At 41.4% G+C, this 19,686-nt stretch overlaps 1 protein-coding gene across 1 annotated transcript; it reads right to left on the bottom strand.

Annotated features, from left to right (window-relative positions):
• Positions 1 to 1,691: 1,691 nt before the first annotated feature.
• LOC113054557 (uncharacterized) lies at positions 1,692 to 8,476 on the bottom strand. Its single transcript, XM_026220189.1, has 4 exons — positions 8,177 to 8,476; positions 7,465 to 7,912; positions 2,357 to 7,375; positions 1,692 to 2,204 (listed from the first exon to the last, which is right to left on the bottom strand). The coding sequence occupies exons 1-3, from the start codon at positions 8,474 to 8,476 to the stop codon at positions 2,961 to 2,963; spliced, it is 5,163 nt and encodes a 1,720-aa protein (XP_026075974.1). The 3' UTR covers positions 1,692 to 2,204; positions 2,357 to 2,960.
• Between the last annotated feature and the right edge of the window lie 11,210 nt (positions 8,477 to 19,686).

Genomic DNA, 19,686 nt, shown 5'->3' with positions numbered 1-19,686 from the left:
ATTTTGGTCTAAATGAGTCTACTCCACCAAACTACTGTTATAAGCATGAGCCCCGTCAGACTGGTCGTGGCGGGGGTGTTGCAACAATATATAGTGATATTCTCAATGTTACCCAGAAAACAGGATACAGGTTTAACTCTTTTGAAATACTAATGCTAAATGTTACTCTGTCAGACATGCAAAAGAAATCTAATGTATCTCTTGCTCTGGCTACTGTGTATAGACCACCAGGGCCGTATACAGAATTCCTAAAAGAATTTGCAGATTTCCTCTCAGACCTTCTAGTTACAGTTGATAAGGCGCTAATCATGGGAGATTTTAATATTCACGTTGATAATACAAATGATACATTAGGACTTGCGTTTACTGACCTAATAAACTCCTTTGGAGTCAAGCAAAATGTCACCGGGCCCACTCATCGTTTTAATCATACACTAGATTTAATTATATCGCATGGAATCGATCTTACTGCTATAGATATTGTACCTCAAAGTGATGATATTACAGACCATTTCCTTGTATCGTGCATGCTGCGTATAACTGATATTAACTATATGTCGCAGCGATACCGTCTGGGCAGAACTATTGTTCCAGCCACCAAAGACAGATTCGCAAATAACCTGCCTGATCTATCTCAACTGCTATTTGTACCCAAAAATACACATGAATTAGACAAAATTACTGACAACATGGGCACTATTTTCTCTAATACATTAGAAGCTGTTGCCCCAATCAAATTGAAAAAAGTTAGAGAAAAACGTACTGTACCATGGTATAACAGTAATACTCACTCTCTCAAGAAAGTAACTCGTAGTCTTGAACGCAAATGGAGAAAAACTAACTTAGAAGTTTTTAGAATTGCATGGAAAAACAGTATGTCCAGCTATAGACAGGCTCTAAAAACTGCTAGGGCAGAGCATATACACAAACTCATTGAAAATAACCAAAACAATCCAAGGTTTTTATTTAACACAGTGGCTAAGTTAACAAATTACCAGATGCCACCTGATTCAAATATTCCACCAACGTTAAATAGTAATGACTTTATGAATTTCTTCACTGATAAAATAGATAACATTAGAAATACAATAGCGAATGTAGATTCTACAGCATCTAACACTTCAGTTTCATCCATCGCACCCAAACATAAACTGCAGTGCTTTACAACCATAGGACAGGAGGAGCTAAATAAACTTATCACTGTATCTAAACCAACAACATGTTTATTAGATCCTGTACCCACTAAATTACTGAAAGAGTTGTTACCTGTAGCCGAAGAACCGCTTCTCAATATCATTAACTCGTCGTTATCTTTAGGACACGTCCCAAAACCATTCAAGCTGGCGGTTATCAAGCCTCTTATTAAGAAACCAAAACTAGATCCTAGTGTACTGGCAAATTATAGGCCTATTTCAAATCTTCCATTTATGTCTAAAATTTTAGAAAAAGTTGTGTCTGCTCAATTGAGCACCTTCCTGCATAAAAATGATCTGTATGAAGAATTTCAGTCAGGTTTTAGGCCCCACCATAGCACAGAAACTGCACTTGTTAAAATTACAAATGACCTGCTCCTTGCGTCAGACCAAGGCTGCATCTCATTTCTAGTTTTACTTGATCTTAGTGCTGCGTTCGACACCATAGATCATGACATATGTGGCCCGGTGTGTTAGTGACTACACCGGACACAGGAATTAATTTTTTTTAAGGGGATCGTTTATTCCAGACTGCACTTAACAGTGCAGCGTTAATTATGCAAATCTTAAGGGTGTTACACAGTAAGGCTTGTTACAGTGGTTGAAATCAATAAAGATGTTATTTTTTTCTTTACATCAAACTCTCTTGTCTCTTTGTTCTCAGTCACCACATTAACAGGTCAATTACATGAATATAACCAACATAGACAACGATAGTGGACTCTTATACTGAAAAACAAATACACAGAGTGTTACAAGATTTGTCAGCATGCATAGAAGATCAAATAAGGCTGCTTATGTAACATAACATGCATAAAAATGAAATTAGAAGCCACATTTCCCAGTAACATTAATACATTACACTGGCTAATATTCACTCAATCTCAAATCACAGTAAATTAACACTTGTACACTTTAAACGTCAAATAATTCAGACTTACTGTTCATCATCATAGCATCACCATAGCATTGTACACGCTTTCACAGCCAATGATGAACTAAATTTCCCCTCTGTGGACAGTAATAGACACAATACAACACTGGTTCTTAACATTTGGAAAACACGACACCAGAACAACTGTAACAATCTACTGGTTACAAAAAAACACACATATGCATGAGTATTAAACAATTTTTAGAATGGATTAATTAATAACACTCACTCTGTTGCTTCACACTCAACCTGAGGAAACAGAAGGCCTACAGAGCTCTCTTCTCCCCTCTATAATCGACCAAGGATGACCACTAATCACTTAATGTTCAAATCACATCATGCACAACAAAATTATCTCAATAATAAACTGGCATTGATGATAGTTCAACACTTACGCTTCGAGATCTATTGTCGATCTGATTTCGTCACATGGGTACGTGTCTCGACAGAAATCGCGGTCACTCAGCACAATACACAGCCATCCGCATGAACAAAATATTAAAGAAGGCTTTCCAGTCACTATATGTGCATCTCTCTCATTATATTGATAATAACACAGAGTTTTATGGCTTCGACGCTCCACCGCATGAGCACCATTCAAAACACGTTATGAAAACGCGCTGTTTACAGGCGAATCTCGCGACACTTCCAGAACGTCACACATTCACATTTCTTAAAGGGCTAGTGTATTGGATGGAACATGCTACAGTGTGATACATGCTGAGTCCCTTAACATCAAGCTTTTACTAATCAGTCCAGTGATAACTTTTGTAACTTTTGACCTGGTTACACTCTCCCCTGCTGATAGTCGACGTCCCCGGTGACTACCAACCCTAATCATCTTGTCCCCCTTGAAGCTTCCCTGTGGTATAGAGGACCATGCCAGCTAGCACCTGGGAGAGCACATCAGGACTAAAAGACACTGCATTACATGTAGACTTGGGTAATCGGTTTGGGTTACTATGCACTCCTGCAGTTGTTCTAGGTGTTTTACGCACAGCAGGATAAGGCACTTCTGGCTTAACACACTCTTCTCTTTTCTTTCTAGGGGTAGGCACCGGTCTCATCGCTGGCTTCTCAGCAGGTAAGCGGACACTTTCGGTTTCTGGCTCCCGAAATACTGGCGTCACTTCCAGGTTATCATCATGTGTCTCATGACTCGCTGGTCCTGACCAGTCACCGCTCATACCAGATTCCTCTTCCTGATCATTGAGATAGTCCCCGAGCTGAGGAACGGGCTGTTTTGCAGACTCCGAAGTTGAGACTAACGTCAGTTTCTCCCCAGGACACAGAACTTCCTCCACCAGAACGCACTCTGTCTCCAATGAGGGGATTTCTGACTCTGCAGGTGAGGTAGGTACCTCCAGCACAGGGGACTTCCGACGCCTTGGAATGGGCACTGGGACTGGACTATTGCAGGGCCTGAGGTTGGATCTGTGCACTCTTTTTACCATATCCCCTTCGACAGACTCCACAGTGTATGTGGTCCCCTGAACCTCTACCACTCTGTAAACGGTGGAAGACCATGCATCCTGAATTTTGTTTCTTCCTGGTGGTCGGTGTCGCAGGTACACATGTTGTCCAATCTCTACCGTGGGGCAATATACTTTCTCCTCATGCTGAATTGCTCTTTCCACAGCCTTCCTTTCTGCATATTCCTTTGCTCGAACATGGGCATCTCGGAGACGTTCCTGGTGTACTTTTAACCAGTCAAGTTTGTCATCCATTATAGGCTCTTGGCCCAACAGAGCATCAACTGGCAGATGCGGCTGAACCCCAAATAACAGATAGTACGGTGAGTACCCTGTGGATGAGTGTGGTGTCACATTATATGCATAGACCAGCTCTGATAAATGTTCTGGCCACTTGCGCTTCTTTTCGGGTGGGAGAGACTTCAGAAGGTCATGAAGGGTTCTATTGAACCTCTCACATTGAGGATTGCCCTGGGGGTGATGTGGTGTCGTCCGAGTTTTCTTAACTCCGTACAACTTGCAGAGTTCCGCAATCACAGCGCTTTCAAAATTTCTGCCCTGATCAGAATGCAGACGCTGCGGCACTCCATATTTCAGGAACCATTCTCTGAGGAGCATTTTGGCAGTGGTCTCAGCCTTTTGGTCCCGTGTGGGAAATGCTTGACTGAACTTTGTGAACACATCAGTCACCACTAGAACATTTTCTCGCCCATCCGTGGCTGGTTCCAGGATTGTAAAGTCGACTGCTACAACCTCCAGTGGCCGGGAAGCCAAGAATGAAGCCCAAGGCGCCTTGATCTTGGGTTGCGGCATCTTTGCTAACACGCAGCGCTGACATCGCTTCACCCACCTTTCCACCTCCTCATACATTCCTCCCCAGAAACATCTCTGTCTCACCAGGGCTAATGTCCTCTCTATACCCTGATGGCCCATCTGATCGTGAACGTTCTTCAGGACTTGTTCTATCAGACAGGTGGGTAACAACATCTGGTGACATTCTCCAGTGTGGACGTCATCGATAACACGGTATAAGAGACCATCCTTCTCTCTGATCTTTGGCCATTGTTTCAGCAAAGAACGCACAGACCTGGACAAACCTAACTTCTCTTGCTTGGTAGGTTTCCTTTGACGGCTCCAGAACTTCTTGAACACACTGAGAGTTGGATCAGACTCCTGAAACTGACGAAGTTCTGACTTTGAATATCCTGGCAAAGTGGGGGTATTCTCACACCCAACATCCTCTTCTCCTGCCAAAGATGCCTTTAACTGCCAGACTTTGCCACCCTCAACTCCTACTGCTACGAGGTCTGGTCCCAGAGCTGTTCCTGTCCTGAGGGAGTTACAGATTGCCACACAGCCATCATACTCTGCATCTTCACTTTCAAAGTCTGGTTCATCGGATCCTGGTATCCTGGAAAGGGCGTCAGCAGCAGTGTTGCATCGTCCAGGGCGGTACTTGACATCGAAATCAAACACAGCGAGTTGAGCAGCCCAGCGTTGTTCAATGGCTCCCAACTTGGCAGTCCCGAGGTGGCAGAGGGGGTTGTTGTCCGTTATGATGGTGAATTTGGACCCCAGCAGATAACTTCGGAACTTTTCAGTGACCGACCACTTAAGAGCTAACAGTTCCAGCTTCATGCTGCTGTAGTTTTTATCATTTCTCTCAGCCCCTCTCAACCTCCTACTGGCATAAGCGATGACTGTCTTCTTACCCTTTTGATGCTGGTACAAGACTGCTCCTAACCCAAGGTTGCTCGCATCAGTCTCAATCACAAAGGGAAGAGTGAAATCAGCATACCCCAGCGTTGGTGCACTGGTAAGCTTGTCTTTGAGACGTTCGAATGCCGTCTGACACTGAGAAGTCCAGGAACTCTTATACAGTTGAGCTGCCTTGACGTGACTTGTCTCCCTAAGGCACGCATTCACTACATCATGCAACGGCCCGGCTATCTGGGAGAAACTTTCGATGAATCTCCTGTAATAGCTACAAAACCCCAAGAACGATCTGAGTTCCTTGAGAGTGCCGGGGACTGGCCACTCCCGAACTGCACTTATCTTATCAGGGTCTGTACTCACGCCTTGGGATGAAACTTGATGGCCCAGGAATCTCACTTCCGGCTGCAGGAAATGACACTTCTCTATTTTAATCTTCAGCCCAGTTTCCTTCAACCTTCTAAACACAGTTTCAAGTCGCACAAGATGTTCGTGAAAGGTGGACGAGTACACCAACAAGTCATCCAAGTAGATAAGCACAATTTGGAACACAAAGTCACTCATTACGGCCTGCATGAGCCGCTGGAACGTGGCGGGCGCATTGCATAGCCCGAAAGGCATCCGATGGTATTCATAGAGGCCAAACGGCGTGGTGAAGGCTGTCTTATGTCTGTCCTTTTCATGGACTGCAACTTGATGGTAACCGCTAGCAAGGTCTATTGTCGAGAAAACTTGTGCTCCGCCCAGTGCATCCAAGCTCTCATCGATGCGCGGCAATGGAAAAGCATCACGGTTGGTTTTGGAGTTTAGTTTCCTATAATCCACGCACAGCCTGAGACTTCCATCAGCCTTGCGCACCAGAACAATGGGTGAAGCATAGGAACTCGAGCTTTCCTGGATGACACCCTTCCGGAGTAAACCTGAGATATGCTCTTTGACCTCTTCAAACTGGGTCGGTGGTATCCTGCGATATGGCTGAGCTACTGGAGTATCATCTGTCAAGTGGATTTCATGCTTCACTCGGTCTGTATATCCCAGGTCCTCATCATGGACAGCAAACACATCTGCATACTTCAAAATTAATGCACCGAGCATTGCTTGCTCTTCTGGATTACCTCCCATATGCAGTCTACTTAACAGGTTACTCAGGTCAGCATCAGACTCTGCTTTATCTTTCTGATCAATTCCCACTTCTCTATGTTCGGCAGAGATGCGCTGGAATCTCGCCTCACAGGCGTCACTCTCAATACACTGACAGAGGGTAAGTATCCCAAGCCGAACTTTAGGGGGCAGCCAAACATCTTCTTGGGAGAAGTTGACCACTTGAACTGGAAACACTCGACTTCTGGATGACACTAAGGTGGGCATAGGGATCAAGCCACCTGGTAATGGGGTGGTTCCTGGTTCCAGCAACAGCCAAGCATTGGTGTCAGTGGCTTTCTTGTTTACTCTGGCATAAACTGTGGCTACAGAGGATGCTGGTACATGGACTTTGCCCTTACCACCAACTCTGGCTGTTGACATAGTTTTTCCTAGTTCAACTTCCTGTACGCGAGTGAAGGCTTCCCTCCACACGGACTCCAGCTTTCCTCCTAAAGTGGTGTCAAACTCAGTCAGTGCTAACTCTCTGCATCTCTGGGTGATATTCATGCCAATGATACCAGGGGGAGTTAAATCTGGCTCTGAAGAATCCCCATCACGGACTATCAGAAACCCACACTCAGGTATAGTAAGCCCCATCACTTGGATGTCCAATTCAACATACCCCAGGTACGGCAGGGGTAGCTTGTTCGCTGCAGTTATTCTTAGCCACTTAGAGGTGCAGTGAAGGTCCTTGTCTTCTCCGTGGAGGTTTTCTCTGAAGAAGCTTTCTGTTAGGGTACTCACATTACTTCCCGTGTCCAGAAGACATCTAACTGAAACACCATCAATGTGAATATCAACTTCAGGGCACTTGCCAACTGCACGCTCTAAGAACCGTTCTTTTGTTAACTTGCTACATCTCGAGCCTTCTGGTTTTCCCCGCATTGCTCGGCTCACAGCAACGGAGGGACCCCGTTTCCCTGTAACGCAGAACTTGTGGTGGCAGTGGACTGGTCTTTGGAACTACGTGGTACAGGACACTGCCTAGCTACATGTCCCACCCCTTCACATCTTAAACAGATGGGTTGGCCGTCATCTGTATACTTGGGCTTGAACTTTGGCTTTCCACTCTGGCTACCACTGGGACCACCCTTTTGTACAGCAAGTTCACGAACTGCATTAGTGAGTTCTCCAATAGCTTTACCCTGCTGCGTGATAACTTTTACTACCTCTTGCAAAGCTGAAGCCATGTCACTTTGTGCAGCACTGGCGGGATTTAAATGTTCTGACATCTCCCCAGAACATGTACTCACGATATTTCGACTCCTGGCCACATTAGCACCACGGGGTCTGTCCTCCACAACCCACATCATGGCCTCTTCACGGACATCAAACAGGGTGGACTGAGGCTTTTCTCTGACCAGCTTGCGCAGCTCTCTACGCAGAGTCGCATCTCTTATGCCTTCGATGAACTGATCTCTTAAAGCCAGCTGGGAATCAGACACAGCGTAATGGGACTGTTGGAGAGCAGAATTAAGAAGCTGAGAGAGAGCATGGGAAAAGTCACGGAAGTCTTCTCCCTCTAGCTGTCTGCGTGCATAAAAAGCATGTAACAACTGTGGTGTAGTACGTTTCTCTCTAAATGCCCCCCGCAAATATGAAAACAGATCACTGGGTTGCTTGGTCTCCCCACCCATACACAGCTTAACTTCATCTAAGGCTGAACCTCTTAAATGTGAAAGTATGAAATCAACTTGGTCATCAACGTTCAAACCCCTTACCCGAATTACACGTTCAACCTCATCAATGAACTCATCTACAGACTGACCATCTTTAACATGATCACCACTGAATGGCATAAGTTGACGTTCCCTTGGAATGTAAACATAAGATCTAGTGGCAACATTACTCATATTAGCAAGGGTTGACATGACTTGGTCGTGTCTTCGACCTAGCTCCAAAATTTGTGACTGCAATTCTGCCACTGGATTACCTAGATCATCATGACCCACAGCCTCAGCATTGTCCAAATCACGGCTGGCTCCAGCCTGAGCCGCTGGCACATCATCGTCCTGGTCCATGCTCTTACAATGTCTCTACCTCGAATGGCACACAGTCACAAAACACAGTCACAGTCACAGCGGATTAACCTGAAGGGGCTATTTTCTGCGGTCGCCTTCGTCAACGATCTCAGCGTCGAAGTGAACACCCTCCTGCGTTCCTGAAAGCTGGTCCCGTGCTTCACCGCAGGCTCTCCAGGCACGTCCCACTTCACGTCGTCAACCTCCTTGGCACCGCTAACTCGACCCCTCTTCACCACTACCGTTGTCTATGTGTCTCCTTATCCACCTGACTGTCACCCCAAAATTAGCAATGGAACCCCACTCCTGGTACCAAAATTCTCTGTGGCCCGGTGTGTTAGTGACTACACCGGACACAGGAATTAATTTTTTTTAAGAGGATCGTTTATTCCAGACTGCACTTAACAGTGCAGCGTTAATTATGCAAATCTTAAGGGTGTTACACAGTAAGGCTTGTTACAGTGGTTGAAATCAATAAAGATGTTATTTTTTTCTTTACATCAAACTCTCTTGTCTCTTTGTTCTCAGTCACCACATTAACAGGTCAATTACATGAATATAACCAACATAGACAACGATAGTGGACTCTTATACTGAAAAACAAATACACAGAGTGTTACAAGATTTGTCAGCATGCATAGAAGATCAAATAAGGCTGCTTATGTAACATAACATGCATAAAAATGAAATTAGAAGCCACATTTCCCAGTAACATTAATACATTACACTGGCTAATATTCACTCAATCTCAAATCACAGTAAATTAACACTTGTACACTTTAAACGTCAAATAATTCAGACTTACTGTTCATCATCATAGCATCACCATAGCATTGTACACGCTTTCACAGCCAATGATGAACTAAATTTCCCCTCTGTGGACAGTAATAGACACAATACAACACTGGTTCTTAACATTTGGAAAACACGACACCAGAACAACTGTAACAATCTACTGGTTACAAAAAAACACACATATGCATGAGTATTAAACAATTTTTAGAATGGATTAATTAATAACACTCACTCTGTTGCTTCACACTCAACCTGAGGAAACAGAAGGCCTACAGAGCTCTCTTCTCCCCTCTATAATCGACCAAGGATGACCACTAATCACTTAATGTTCAAATCACATCATGCACAACAAAATTATCTCAATAATAAACTGGCATTGATGATAGTTCAACACTTACGCTTCGAGATCTATTGTCGATCTGATTTCGTCACATGGGTACGTGTCTCGACAGAAATCGCGGTCACTCAGCACAATACACAGCCATCCGCATGAACAAAATATTAAAGAAGGCTTTCCAGTCACTATATGTGCATCTCTCTCATTATATTGATAATAACACAGAGTTTTATGGCTTCGACGCTCCACCGCATGAGCACCATTCAAAACACGTTATGAAAACGCGCTGTTTACAGGCGAATCTCGCGACACTTCCAGAACGTCACACATTCACATTTCTTAAAGGGCTAGTGTATTGGATGGAACATGCTACAGTGTGATACATGCTGAGTCCCTTAACATCAAGCTTTTACTAATCAGTCCAGTGATAACTTTTGTAACTTTTGACCTGGTTACACATACTCATAGATCGATTACAAAACTATACAGGTATTCAAGGGCAGGCTCTAAGATGGTTTAGATCCTACCTGTCCGATCGCTACCATTTTGTTTACTTAAATGGGGAGTCATCTCATTTATCATCAGTAAAATATGGAGTGCCACAAGGATCCGTCCTAGGTCCCCTTCTATTTTCAATATACATGTTGCCCCTTGGTAATATTATTAGAAAATACGGAATTAGCTTCCACTGTTATGCTGATGATACTCAGCTATATATATCAACGAGACCAGATGAAACTTCCCAATTATCTAAGCTAACAGATTGTGTTAAAAATGTAAAAGATTGGATGACAAAGAATTTTCTCCAATTAAATTCGGATAAGACGGAGATATTAATTATTGGACCAAAAAACACTACACAGAATCTTGTAGATTACAATCTGCAACTAGACGGATGTACTGTAACTTCCTCTACAGTCAGAAATCTGGGTGTTATATTAGACAGCAATTTGTCTTTTGAAAATCATATTTCCAATGTTACAAAAATTGCATTCTTCCATCTTAGAAACATTGCCAAGCTACGAAACATGTTATCTGTTTCTGATGCAGAAAAGCTAGTTCATGCATTCATGACCTCTAGACTGGACTATTGTAATGCACTTCTAGGTGGTTGTCCTGCTTCTTCAATAAACAAGCTACAGGTCGTCCAAAATGCAGCAGCGAGAGTCCTTACGAGGCATGGCCGCGGGAAGTGGGGGTGCTGGGGGTGCTGCAGCACCCCCTAGTGACGAGAGGGAGAAAAAAAAATGTAGGCCTATTAAAATATTTTGCACAATTTATAAATTCCTTATGAATATTTTAGAAAATGATTTTGACACACGTAGGCTATTACGTATATATTTTGGATTTTAATTTCATATTTTGAGGCCTAATCAACACGGGTTCGGAAGTTACGTTGTCAACGTCAGGCAGGCAGGTTTGGTCGCCGAGTAACGAGGTTTCCCGCTCGTTCCATGCAGAATACATCCATCTTTATATAATACAGCGCACCTCGACATTTGTACACCTGTAACCAGGGCACCCCGCCTGCATGTAGCTCAGGTAAGAGCATGGTGCTGCCGTGCTTGTAACATTTATTTTTTTGGCAACAAGTGTGGGATCAGCTTTGACTAGCGAAGCAATTGTAAGTAGTACACTATAGTATTTTTGTAAGGTGGTGGGGATGGAGATGGAGAGTATTATTTCGTTCGTGTGTTCTTTGCGTAATGGTTGTGGAGAACTGTTAAATAACGTTTAAATAGTCTGAGATTATTTCCTTTTTGTTTGTGTAAAAAGGTTGGAGATGGAGACAAAAAGCTTTATACTGTGCGTGTGTTCTTTGCGTAATGGATGTGGAGAACTGTTCAATAAACAAATTGCTTAAATAGTCAGAGATTATTTCCTTGTGGTGTGCGTAAAAAGATTTTGGAGTTAATAGAGTTGCGTGTGACATAAACGTGCAGTGACTCAAGCCAGCTGACCAAATCGATTGCATTGTTTTAGCGTTATTGTGAAGTTTGATTAATATTATATTTTGTTGTAATATTATTTGTTGTATCTAAATAAGTTGCATGTATGTATAGGCTATCTGAAATTGTAATGAAAGTAATTATTTCGTTTTCTTTCGATTATTAAACTATTATTTCTCATTCTGCTTCAGATTAATAACGCATTGCGCACATCTGAGAACTGATGTCTGTGTGTTTCAGACCCTGGCTGGCTGTGCACTGAAGTGTATATGACAATAAAGTAGTAAATCTCAATGTATTTATTTTTAAAATGTATTTTAAATAGGCCTATAGGCTCATAGGTTTTTTGTCAAAAAAAAAAAAAAAAAAAAAAAAAAAAAAATCACAGCACCCCCTGTTCAAAATTACTTCCCGCGGCCCTGTTACGAGGTCAAGAAAATATGATCATATTACCCCAATTTTACAGTCTCTGCACTGGCTACCTATTAAGTTCCGTATCAGTTACAAATTATCATTACTTACCTATAAGGCCCTAAATGGTTTAGCTCCTGCGTACCTAACTAGCCTTCTACCACGTTACAACCCATCACGCACCCTAAGGTCACAAAACGCTGGACTTTTGGTAGTTCCTAGGATAGCAAAGTCCACTAAAGGAGGTAGAGCCTTCTCACATTTGGCTCCCAAACTCTGGAATAGCCTTCCTGATAATGTTCGGGGTTCAGACACACTCTCTCTGTTTAAATCTAGATTAAAAACACATCTCTTTCGCCAAGCATTCAAATAATGTATCTTTTTAATTGTGAGTGTAGTTGCATCTGATCAAAGGTGCATTTTTATTCATTAGCTTGGGTTAAACTAATTTTACTTTGTTGGATCAGCAGCTATGCTAATGATGTCTGTATTTTGTTTCTATGTTTCGCCACGGGATTTACATCCCGTGGTAACTAGGATTTACACAAGCTCCAGTCTGGATCCAGAACACCTGAGAAGAGATGATGCTGACCCTCAGAGGACCTCAGATGATGCTAACCCTGAATCAACAAACAGAACTAACAATTATTCCTAAATGTGTGACTTAATCATATAATAACTTAATTAATAATATTGATAGTTCATCGTCTAGCTGACTACGTCTTGTATTATTATTATTTTTTAGTTTTTCTAAAATCCTGTCAAATGTGCACAAACTACTAGCTACTACTAAATATTGTAGAAACATAATTTTCTGTAAAGTTGCTTTGTAACGATTTGTTTTGTAAAAAGCGCTATACAAATAAACTTGAATTGAATTGAATTGAAGTGTAGGCATCATCTGTAGAGCAGTTGAGGCAATATGCAAATTGTACAGGCTCTAGTGAAGAAGGCAAAGAGGAGTGTTTTTTTTTACTTCATCATTGGTACAGGGCGATAATCAGTGAGACATGTCACCGTTTACTTCTTAGGCAATGGGAAGATGTTGGTCTCTTTGAAGCATACAGGGAAGACAGCCTGAGTCAGGGAGATGTTGAAGATCTCAGTGAAGACATTTGCCAGCAGGTCAGCACAGTCCTTGAGTACTCTTCCTGGAATGTTGTCTGGGCTTGCAGCTTTCCATGGCTTCACTCTAGATAGTGTCCTTATGTCAACTGAAGCCAGGCTGAGCACCTGCTCCTCGGGAGTGGGCATGGATTTAAGTGCCTGTGTGTAATTCAGAGCTTCAAACCATGCATATACATAATTTAACAAGTCAGTGAGGTGGGTGTCACTGTTGTTGACATGTGGTTTGATTTTATAGTCTGTTAGGGACTATGCATCTGGAAGTCTTAGTATCAGAGAAGTAGTTGTTCACTTTCAGTGCATACTGGAGTTTTGCTTTCCTGATGGCTTTGTAAAGCTCTTGCTGACCTCTTCCTCTCCCAGTTTGAAGGCAGCATCCCTCTGTCTGAGCAGGGCATAGACCTCAGCTGTTAGGCTTCTGGTTGGCACGGAAAATTATGGATTTTCAACAGTGACATCCTCAATGCACTTCTCTATGTATTTAGTCACAGAGATTGTATATTAATCCAAACAGATGTGCAGGTCATAGGTGGAAGCTTTCATGAACATGTTCCAGTCTGTGATCTCAAAACAGTCATGTAGGGCTGAAGTTGCTAATTCTGTCCAGACTTTGATGGTCCTGTTTACTAGCCTGGAGCATTTTAGAAGTGGCCTTTATGCTGGGATGAGCAGCACGCAGAAGTGGTCAAATAGTCCCAGGTGGGGCCGGGAGATGGCTTTGTGTGAGTCACGGACATTTGTGTAAAATAAATCCAGCATATTGTCTCCTCTTGTGTCAAAGTTGGCATGTTGGTAAAACTTTGCTACAACAGTTTTCAAGTTCACATGGTTGAAATCCCTGGCAATAATGAAAAGGCCATCTGGGTGGTCCATTTGTTGCTCACTGATGGTGTTGTGAAGCTAGTGCAATGGCTCGTTAGCATTGGTACTAGCGTAAGTGCTGGGAGGGATATACACTGCTATTATGCTATAATTGCAGGAATATCACCATCAAAAACTCTATCTGTGGAGAGCAGGATAGAGGATAGCGATTGCCTCAGTATTAACACACCAGTCATTGTTTATATAAACAGAGACCACCACCTCACCCTTAACCAGAGGTCTCAGTGATCCTGTCCGAACAGAACAATGTTCACACCTGTAGCTGAATGGCTGTGTTGGGCATGTTGCTCTGTAGCCATGTTTCCTTAAAGATAAGCACACAGCAGGTTTTTTTTTTTTTTTTTTTTTTTTTTTTATCCTGGAGGTCATTCGGAGTCTGAGATGGTACATTTTGTTATCAAGAGACTGATATTAGCCAGTAGTATTGAAGGGAGAGCTGGTCAGATTAGTATCAGACTAGTTGTTTGAGAAAATTGTTTCTTTTGAAATGAAATTTTTGTTGTACTAGTAATATGTTCAATTTATTTTTTTATTTTTATTTTTTTTCATTGTAGAAAATGTAGATAAAATTAGAATTTGCATATGTCAGAGGTGCACAAGATAGATTCTCACTTCAAGCATGTATTTGCTTTGTTTAGTTCCTTTTTCAAGTTTTGCTTAGAATTCCAGTTCTTTCAGAGGTGAAGTACCACCTGTTCCTTGTTCAGTTCCTCATTCTCTCTCAGTAGTTAAATCTTAGTTTTAGTTCCCTGTTCCCTCATGTGATTTATAACCCCCCCCCCCCCCCAACCCCCACCGAATTCTGTGTGGCGCATTCACAAGGGATAAGCAAAGCCTGTGATTTTACTCGAATTTACAGGCTTAACTCCTGGATATGATGTCAAGGCTTTGCGTAACATTATATATCATAAACAGAATTAAGATTGTTCTTTAACACATCCTCTATGTCATCCATCTCCATCTAATTATTCTTGTTTTTCAATTTTCTGATGGTTTTCAGCTTTCTTTTTATGAAAGTGGAAATTGTATAGTAGTATGGTGTATAGTGATAGGACCCAGCATCCAAAATACTATCAAAACACTTTGCCTCCATTTTTCACAAAAGATGGATAAAAAGGTGATCAAGAAACAAAAACCTCAAAACGATTATACAAGTGCTGGTCATATAATTAGAATATCATCAAAAAGTTTATTTCAATAATTCCATTCAAAAAGTGGAACTTTTATATTATATTCATTCAATTACCTTATGTGTCTTGCCCTCCTTGTGGAAGGTGTCAGTGGTCGTCTTTTGGAAAACTGTCAAGTCAGCAGTCTTCCCCATGATTGTGTAGCCTACAGAACTGGACTGAGAGACCATTTAAAGGCCTTTGCAGGTGTTTTGAGTTAATATCACACACAACCTTTGCAATTATTAAAAATGACTAGAGCTCACCAGGTAATACTAATTCCATGCAAATAGGGCTTTTGTCTCCAAGATTCCCTTTGATGTGAAGTTCCTTGTATTAAAAACAAACAAACAAAAAAAGTACATTACATCAAGTGTGTTTCCTTCTTGAGCACCCGTGAATATTTACAGTCTTTGTAATAGTTTGTATGTCCCTGAATTATCCTCAGTGTGTAAATATGGATCTCAAAAACATATAGTCACTGTTGGAAAAGATTCAAATTAGCAGAAAATGCTGTAATAGAAAGGAATATGAGGGACATTGGACAGTTTAGTGTCCAATCCTGCTCCTGAAAGCCCACTGCCTGTAGAGTTTATGCTGCATTTGTTACATTAAGCTGCCGTAAAGGAACACAGAGCCTAGGATAACTGAAATAAGACTTTATTAATCCAACACAGGGTATATCCAACATGGAACACTGAGGAAGACACATGTATGTGGTTTGTAGACCCAACCAAACTGAACTAAAAGGACAAGGCTTATAAAAGACAGCATAATTGGGGAAACACAGGTGCATGGAATAACTAATCTAACAGGGACATGAAACACATGAGGAGGGAAAATTAGACACACCTGGGAACTTATTAAACCCAACACGGGAGATAGAAACTGGGTCACAGGGGCAAAATCACACATAAAGAGTCCAGGAGTGTGACATTACTCCCCCCTCCCGGTAGGTGCGTCCTCGCACCGTAAAAACAACAGAGGGGAGGTAGAATGGGTGGAAACTTTGGAGAAGGTTCCGATAGAAGACGGATTCCCGGGAGTGGGCCAGCAGACAGCAACCACGGAGGAAGGAGGCAGGGAGGAGACGATGGAGGGAGGAGCCAGGGAGGAGACAGGAGGGATCTGGAGCAGGAGGAGTCCAGCAGGACCCAGGCCACAGCCATAACGACCCAAGATGGAGCCAACATTGTGAGGAGACATGGAAGAAGAATGGCCACCAACTCCAGGGGGCAGAACTACAGCAGCGGAGCAGGTGGAGGAGGAGCCCAAGGCATAGGGGGAAAGCCTAAGAGCCAGGGTGACGAAGAGAATATGGAGGTCCTAGGCAGAACTGATTGCTCTGGGGAACGACACGGAGGATCTGGAAGGCCACGGTGGAGGCAGAGTGACAGAGGACTGAGGTGGAGCTGAGGGGATGAAGGAGCCTCACAAAGCCAGAAGGATGGAGGGATGAGGCAAAGCCAGAGGAGTAGAGTCCTGAGGTGTAGGATAGTCAACGCCAGACGAAGGCGGAGCCGGAGGGAGGAGGGAGCCAGGCAGAGCTTGTGGACTACCGGGCCACTGTGGAGAGGATGGAGCTGGGAGCCATGGTGGAGCCGACGGGTCAACAGCCCAAGGCGGAGTCCAGGCCTCAGAGGCAAGAGGCCTAGGTGAGGGAGACTCCAACTACAGCGGCATTGGAGGATGGCAGTCCCGCGGAGCTCGCACCGCAGTGATGGTGGGTTGAGGGTAAGCAGAGGGGCTGCCACATGACAGCGATGGAGGAAGCATAAAATACCAGTGGCTGGGATAGATTTTAAATATAAATTATACTTTAAAAGATGCAATATAATCCTGTTTACATTAAAAAAAGCCTGTTCCTGACCAGGGTTAAGTTTATGGACCTGTTGCTATGACAATAAATCCAGGATAATCTTAGAAAACAAAATAATCCAAGAGCATGCCAAATTGTCAATAATCAAATCTAGCAAACTAGCAACATATGAAGAACGGGCCCCAGGGACCTATACCATGATGGTAGCTGAACAAATCCAGAGTTCCAGGATTAGTTTTGAGTTGACAAAACCAAACTTTTTGTCAACTCAATTCCCAACTCCAATCCAGCTTTGTTTGTACCATGATGCTAATCATCAGCTTTCTTTGTCAATTCAGGCTTTGATCCTAAGTTTGTAGAGTGTATATATGTAAAAAAAAAAAAAAAAAAAAAAAAATATATATATATATATATATATATATATATATATATATATATGTGCTGGCTATCCAGCCAATCTGGCTTCATGGAACAGGCCCTAGGTCACTGAAACCAAACCTTTTTGAAAACTTCTGGCAGGGCGAAGATTTTCAGAAATTTTGGTTGCAGTGTTGTCGTGTAGCTGATGAAACTGGAGATTTTGTCTTGTGACGGCGGAGTGTGTGCTATTATCTCCTTTGTTTGATGTCAGATTGTGCGCTTCTATCTCCTTTGTTTACACGAAGCGAGTCTATGATTGGACAACATGGCTTTATGGTTAGGGTTATATCGACACTTGTTGGTTTGACTCTTGACAGTGCTTCATAGCTTGTTTTTGCATTTTCATGTGTTTTTCTTTCTTTCTTTCTTTCTTTCTTTCTTTCTTAAAGAAGGAGGAAAGATTTGGATTATAAAAATGTACATGTGGACTAGGCCTAAAAATGTTTATTTACTCTTTTGCTTTATGGACCATATATAAACATCTGCATTTTCCTAGAACACGCCTAAATTTTGAAATGCATTACTTGTGTTTATTAGGAAAGCTGTTTCCCTGGATTGTTTTAAGAAACTTCTTAATATGTACCTATTTACTGAAGCTTTTAGTTTATGACTATTACTATTATTTTATTTATGATATTGTAATTTTGTTTGACTTGTTTTTTATTTGCACATGTTGTAGCACTTTGAATATTAAGAAAGGCGCATTACAAATAAAATGTATTATTATAATTATTATTATGTCATTCAGGTTTTGCAGGTCAGCTTTTAAAGACTTTCTACTCTTCACACAATGATTACAGTAAGTGTGCTGATAAAATGTTTAAACAACTCTTGACATGCATCTCTTGTACAGCCAGTTCACACGTGCTTATTTTTACACATCCTGTTTTTCTGACTGCTGTGTGATAATGTTGCATACTAGAGTTCACATGGTAAGAACTGTGGGCTGTGGTTATTTAATAATGGTTTTTGAATGCTACTGAAGTTGAACGTATGGTGTCAAATACTGCATATGTGTGAAAAGAGTTGTGAAAAATAATGATAGATTTAGTTATGGTTTTGTGTGTTGCAATAATAGAAATTAGAAAGTGGGAATAAATGTAACATTTTATTGTATATTAAAATCATAAAATCCCTGAACATTGGAATTTGAAATGAGTATGCAGTCAACAAACATATTGACTGCACTAAATTAACCCTTGTGCACAATTTCAGAGGTTCGAAAATGTCAGAATTTTTTTTTTTGTTTATTTATTTTATTCATCTTTTTTTACATATTGAATACCAAAAATATAAAACAAATCAGTATGTTCTTCACATATTCAAAAAATAATGTTTATCAACTTATGGATTTACTACATAAAATATATCAAATTAAATTAATATTAAATTAAATGAATTAAACTGAACCAATATCAACAAATGACGTAATGCTAACTTTCATATCTCACTATGACACTGCACTTTTTCTAGTTATACAAACACACATGCCATCTTACGTCTAGGTTGTTGATTGTAAGGAAAATTGTTTCACAAGACTTAACAGGATTAAATATTGTTGAAAGCTAGGACAGTTTTTTTCCTAGCAGAAGACTTTTGAACCATCTAGGTTTATTTTGTCATATCTGGCTGTTTACATTATTCTTTATAGTATAGCATAATTTTGCATGATTGTAAAGGGTAGGTTTAGGGTTGGGGTAGGTGTAAAGGTTAATAAAACACAATATAAAAGGTAGAAAATTATATTTATTGTCCGCTTCCGTTTTTAACTGTATCCCTAGCCTCAACCCTGTTCAGCAGGTACTGACATAAAAAGACATCATGTTGCACATTGCACTGTTGTGTTGCATTGTGCTTTTGCTAATTTGGTATCTTTGTTCTTCAGAGCTTACCTCACAAATGTCAGTGCCTAGTATACAAGTATATGTTGCAAATGACAATAAAAGACAGACCAATACGTGGGTTACTTTTCAGAACTCTTTACACTGTTTTCCTTACCAACTTTCAATTCTGCACAACAGTAGACTTCACATTCAAAATGTACTAAGACTACCAAAACACTTTATACTCTGTAACACTAGCACAGATAGTCAGCCAACAAGTTCACTTTGGCATTGATAAAACAATAAAACACTTTTATAAACATTGTAATATGTTAGTATACTAGGAAGGAGAAAAAAAAAATATATATATTTTTTTTTTTATTCATTATTAGTAAGTTTTATTTGCTTTACTCTATTAAGGAGTTTTCTTTCTTTATTGAATGTCTAATTGATGTGCATAAGTTTGTCATGAGATATATG

Source organism: Carassius auratus, chromosome 3 (genome assembly GCF_003368295.1).
Source record: "Carassius auratus strain Wakin chromosome 3, ASM336829v1, whole genome shotgun sequence".
Classification (NCBI taxonomy): Eukaryota; Metazoa; Chordata; class Actinopteri; order Cypriniformes; family Cyprinidae; genus Carassius; species Carassius auratus.
Note: the sequence above shows the minus strand (reverse complement) of the source record. Positions and strands in the feature narration are given on the sequence as shown.

What these genes read in the sequence shown, in the direction of transcription:
- LOC113054557 (XM_026220189.1), bottom strand. Translation starts at nt 8,476, where the DNA reads ATGGACCAGGACGATGATGTGCCAGCGGCTCAGGCTGGAGCCAGCCGT. An exon ending in AGGTTGAACGTGTAATTCGG is followed by an intron (nt 7,913 to 8,176) that starts GTAAGGGGTTTG and finishes GCTCTCCAACAG; the next exon opens with TCCCATTACGCTGTGTCTGA. An exon ending in CCAACCCATCTGTTTAAGAT is followed by an intron (nt 7,376 to 7,464) that starts GTGAAGGGGTGG and finishes TCTGCGTTACAG; the next exon opens with GGAAACGGGGTCCCTCCGTT.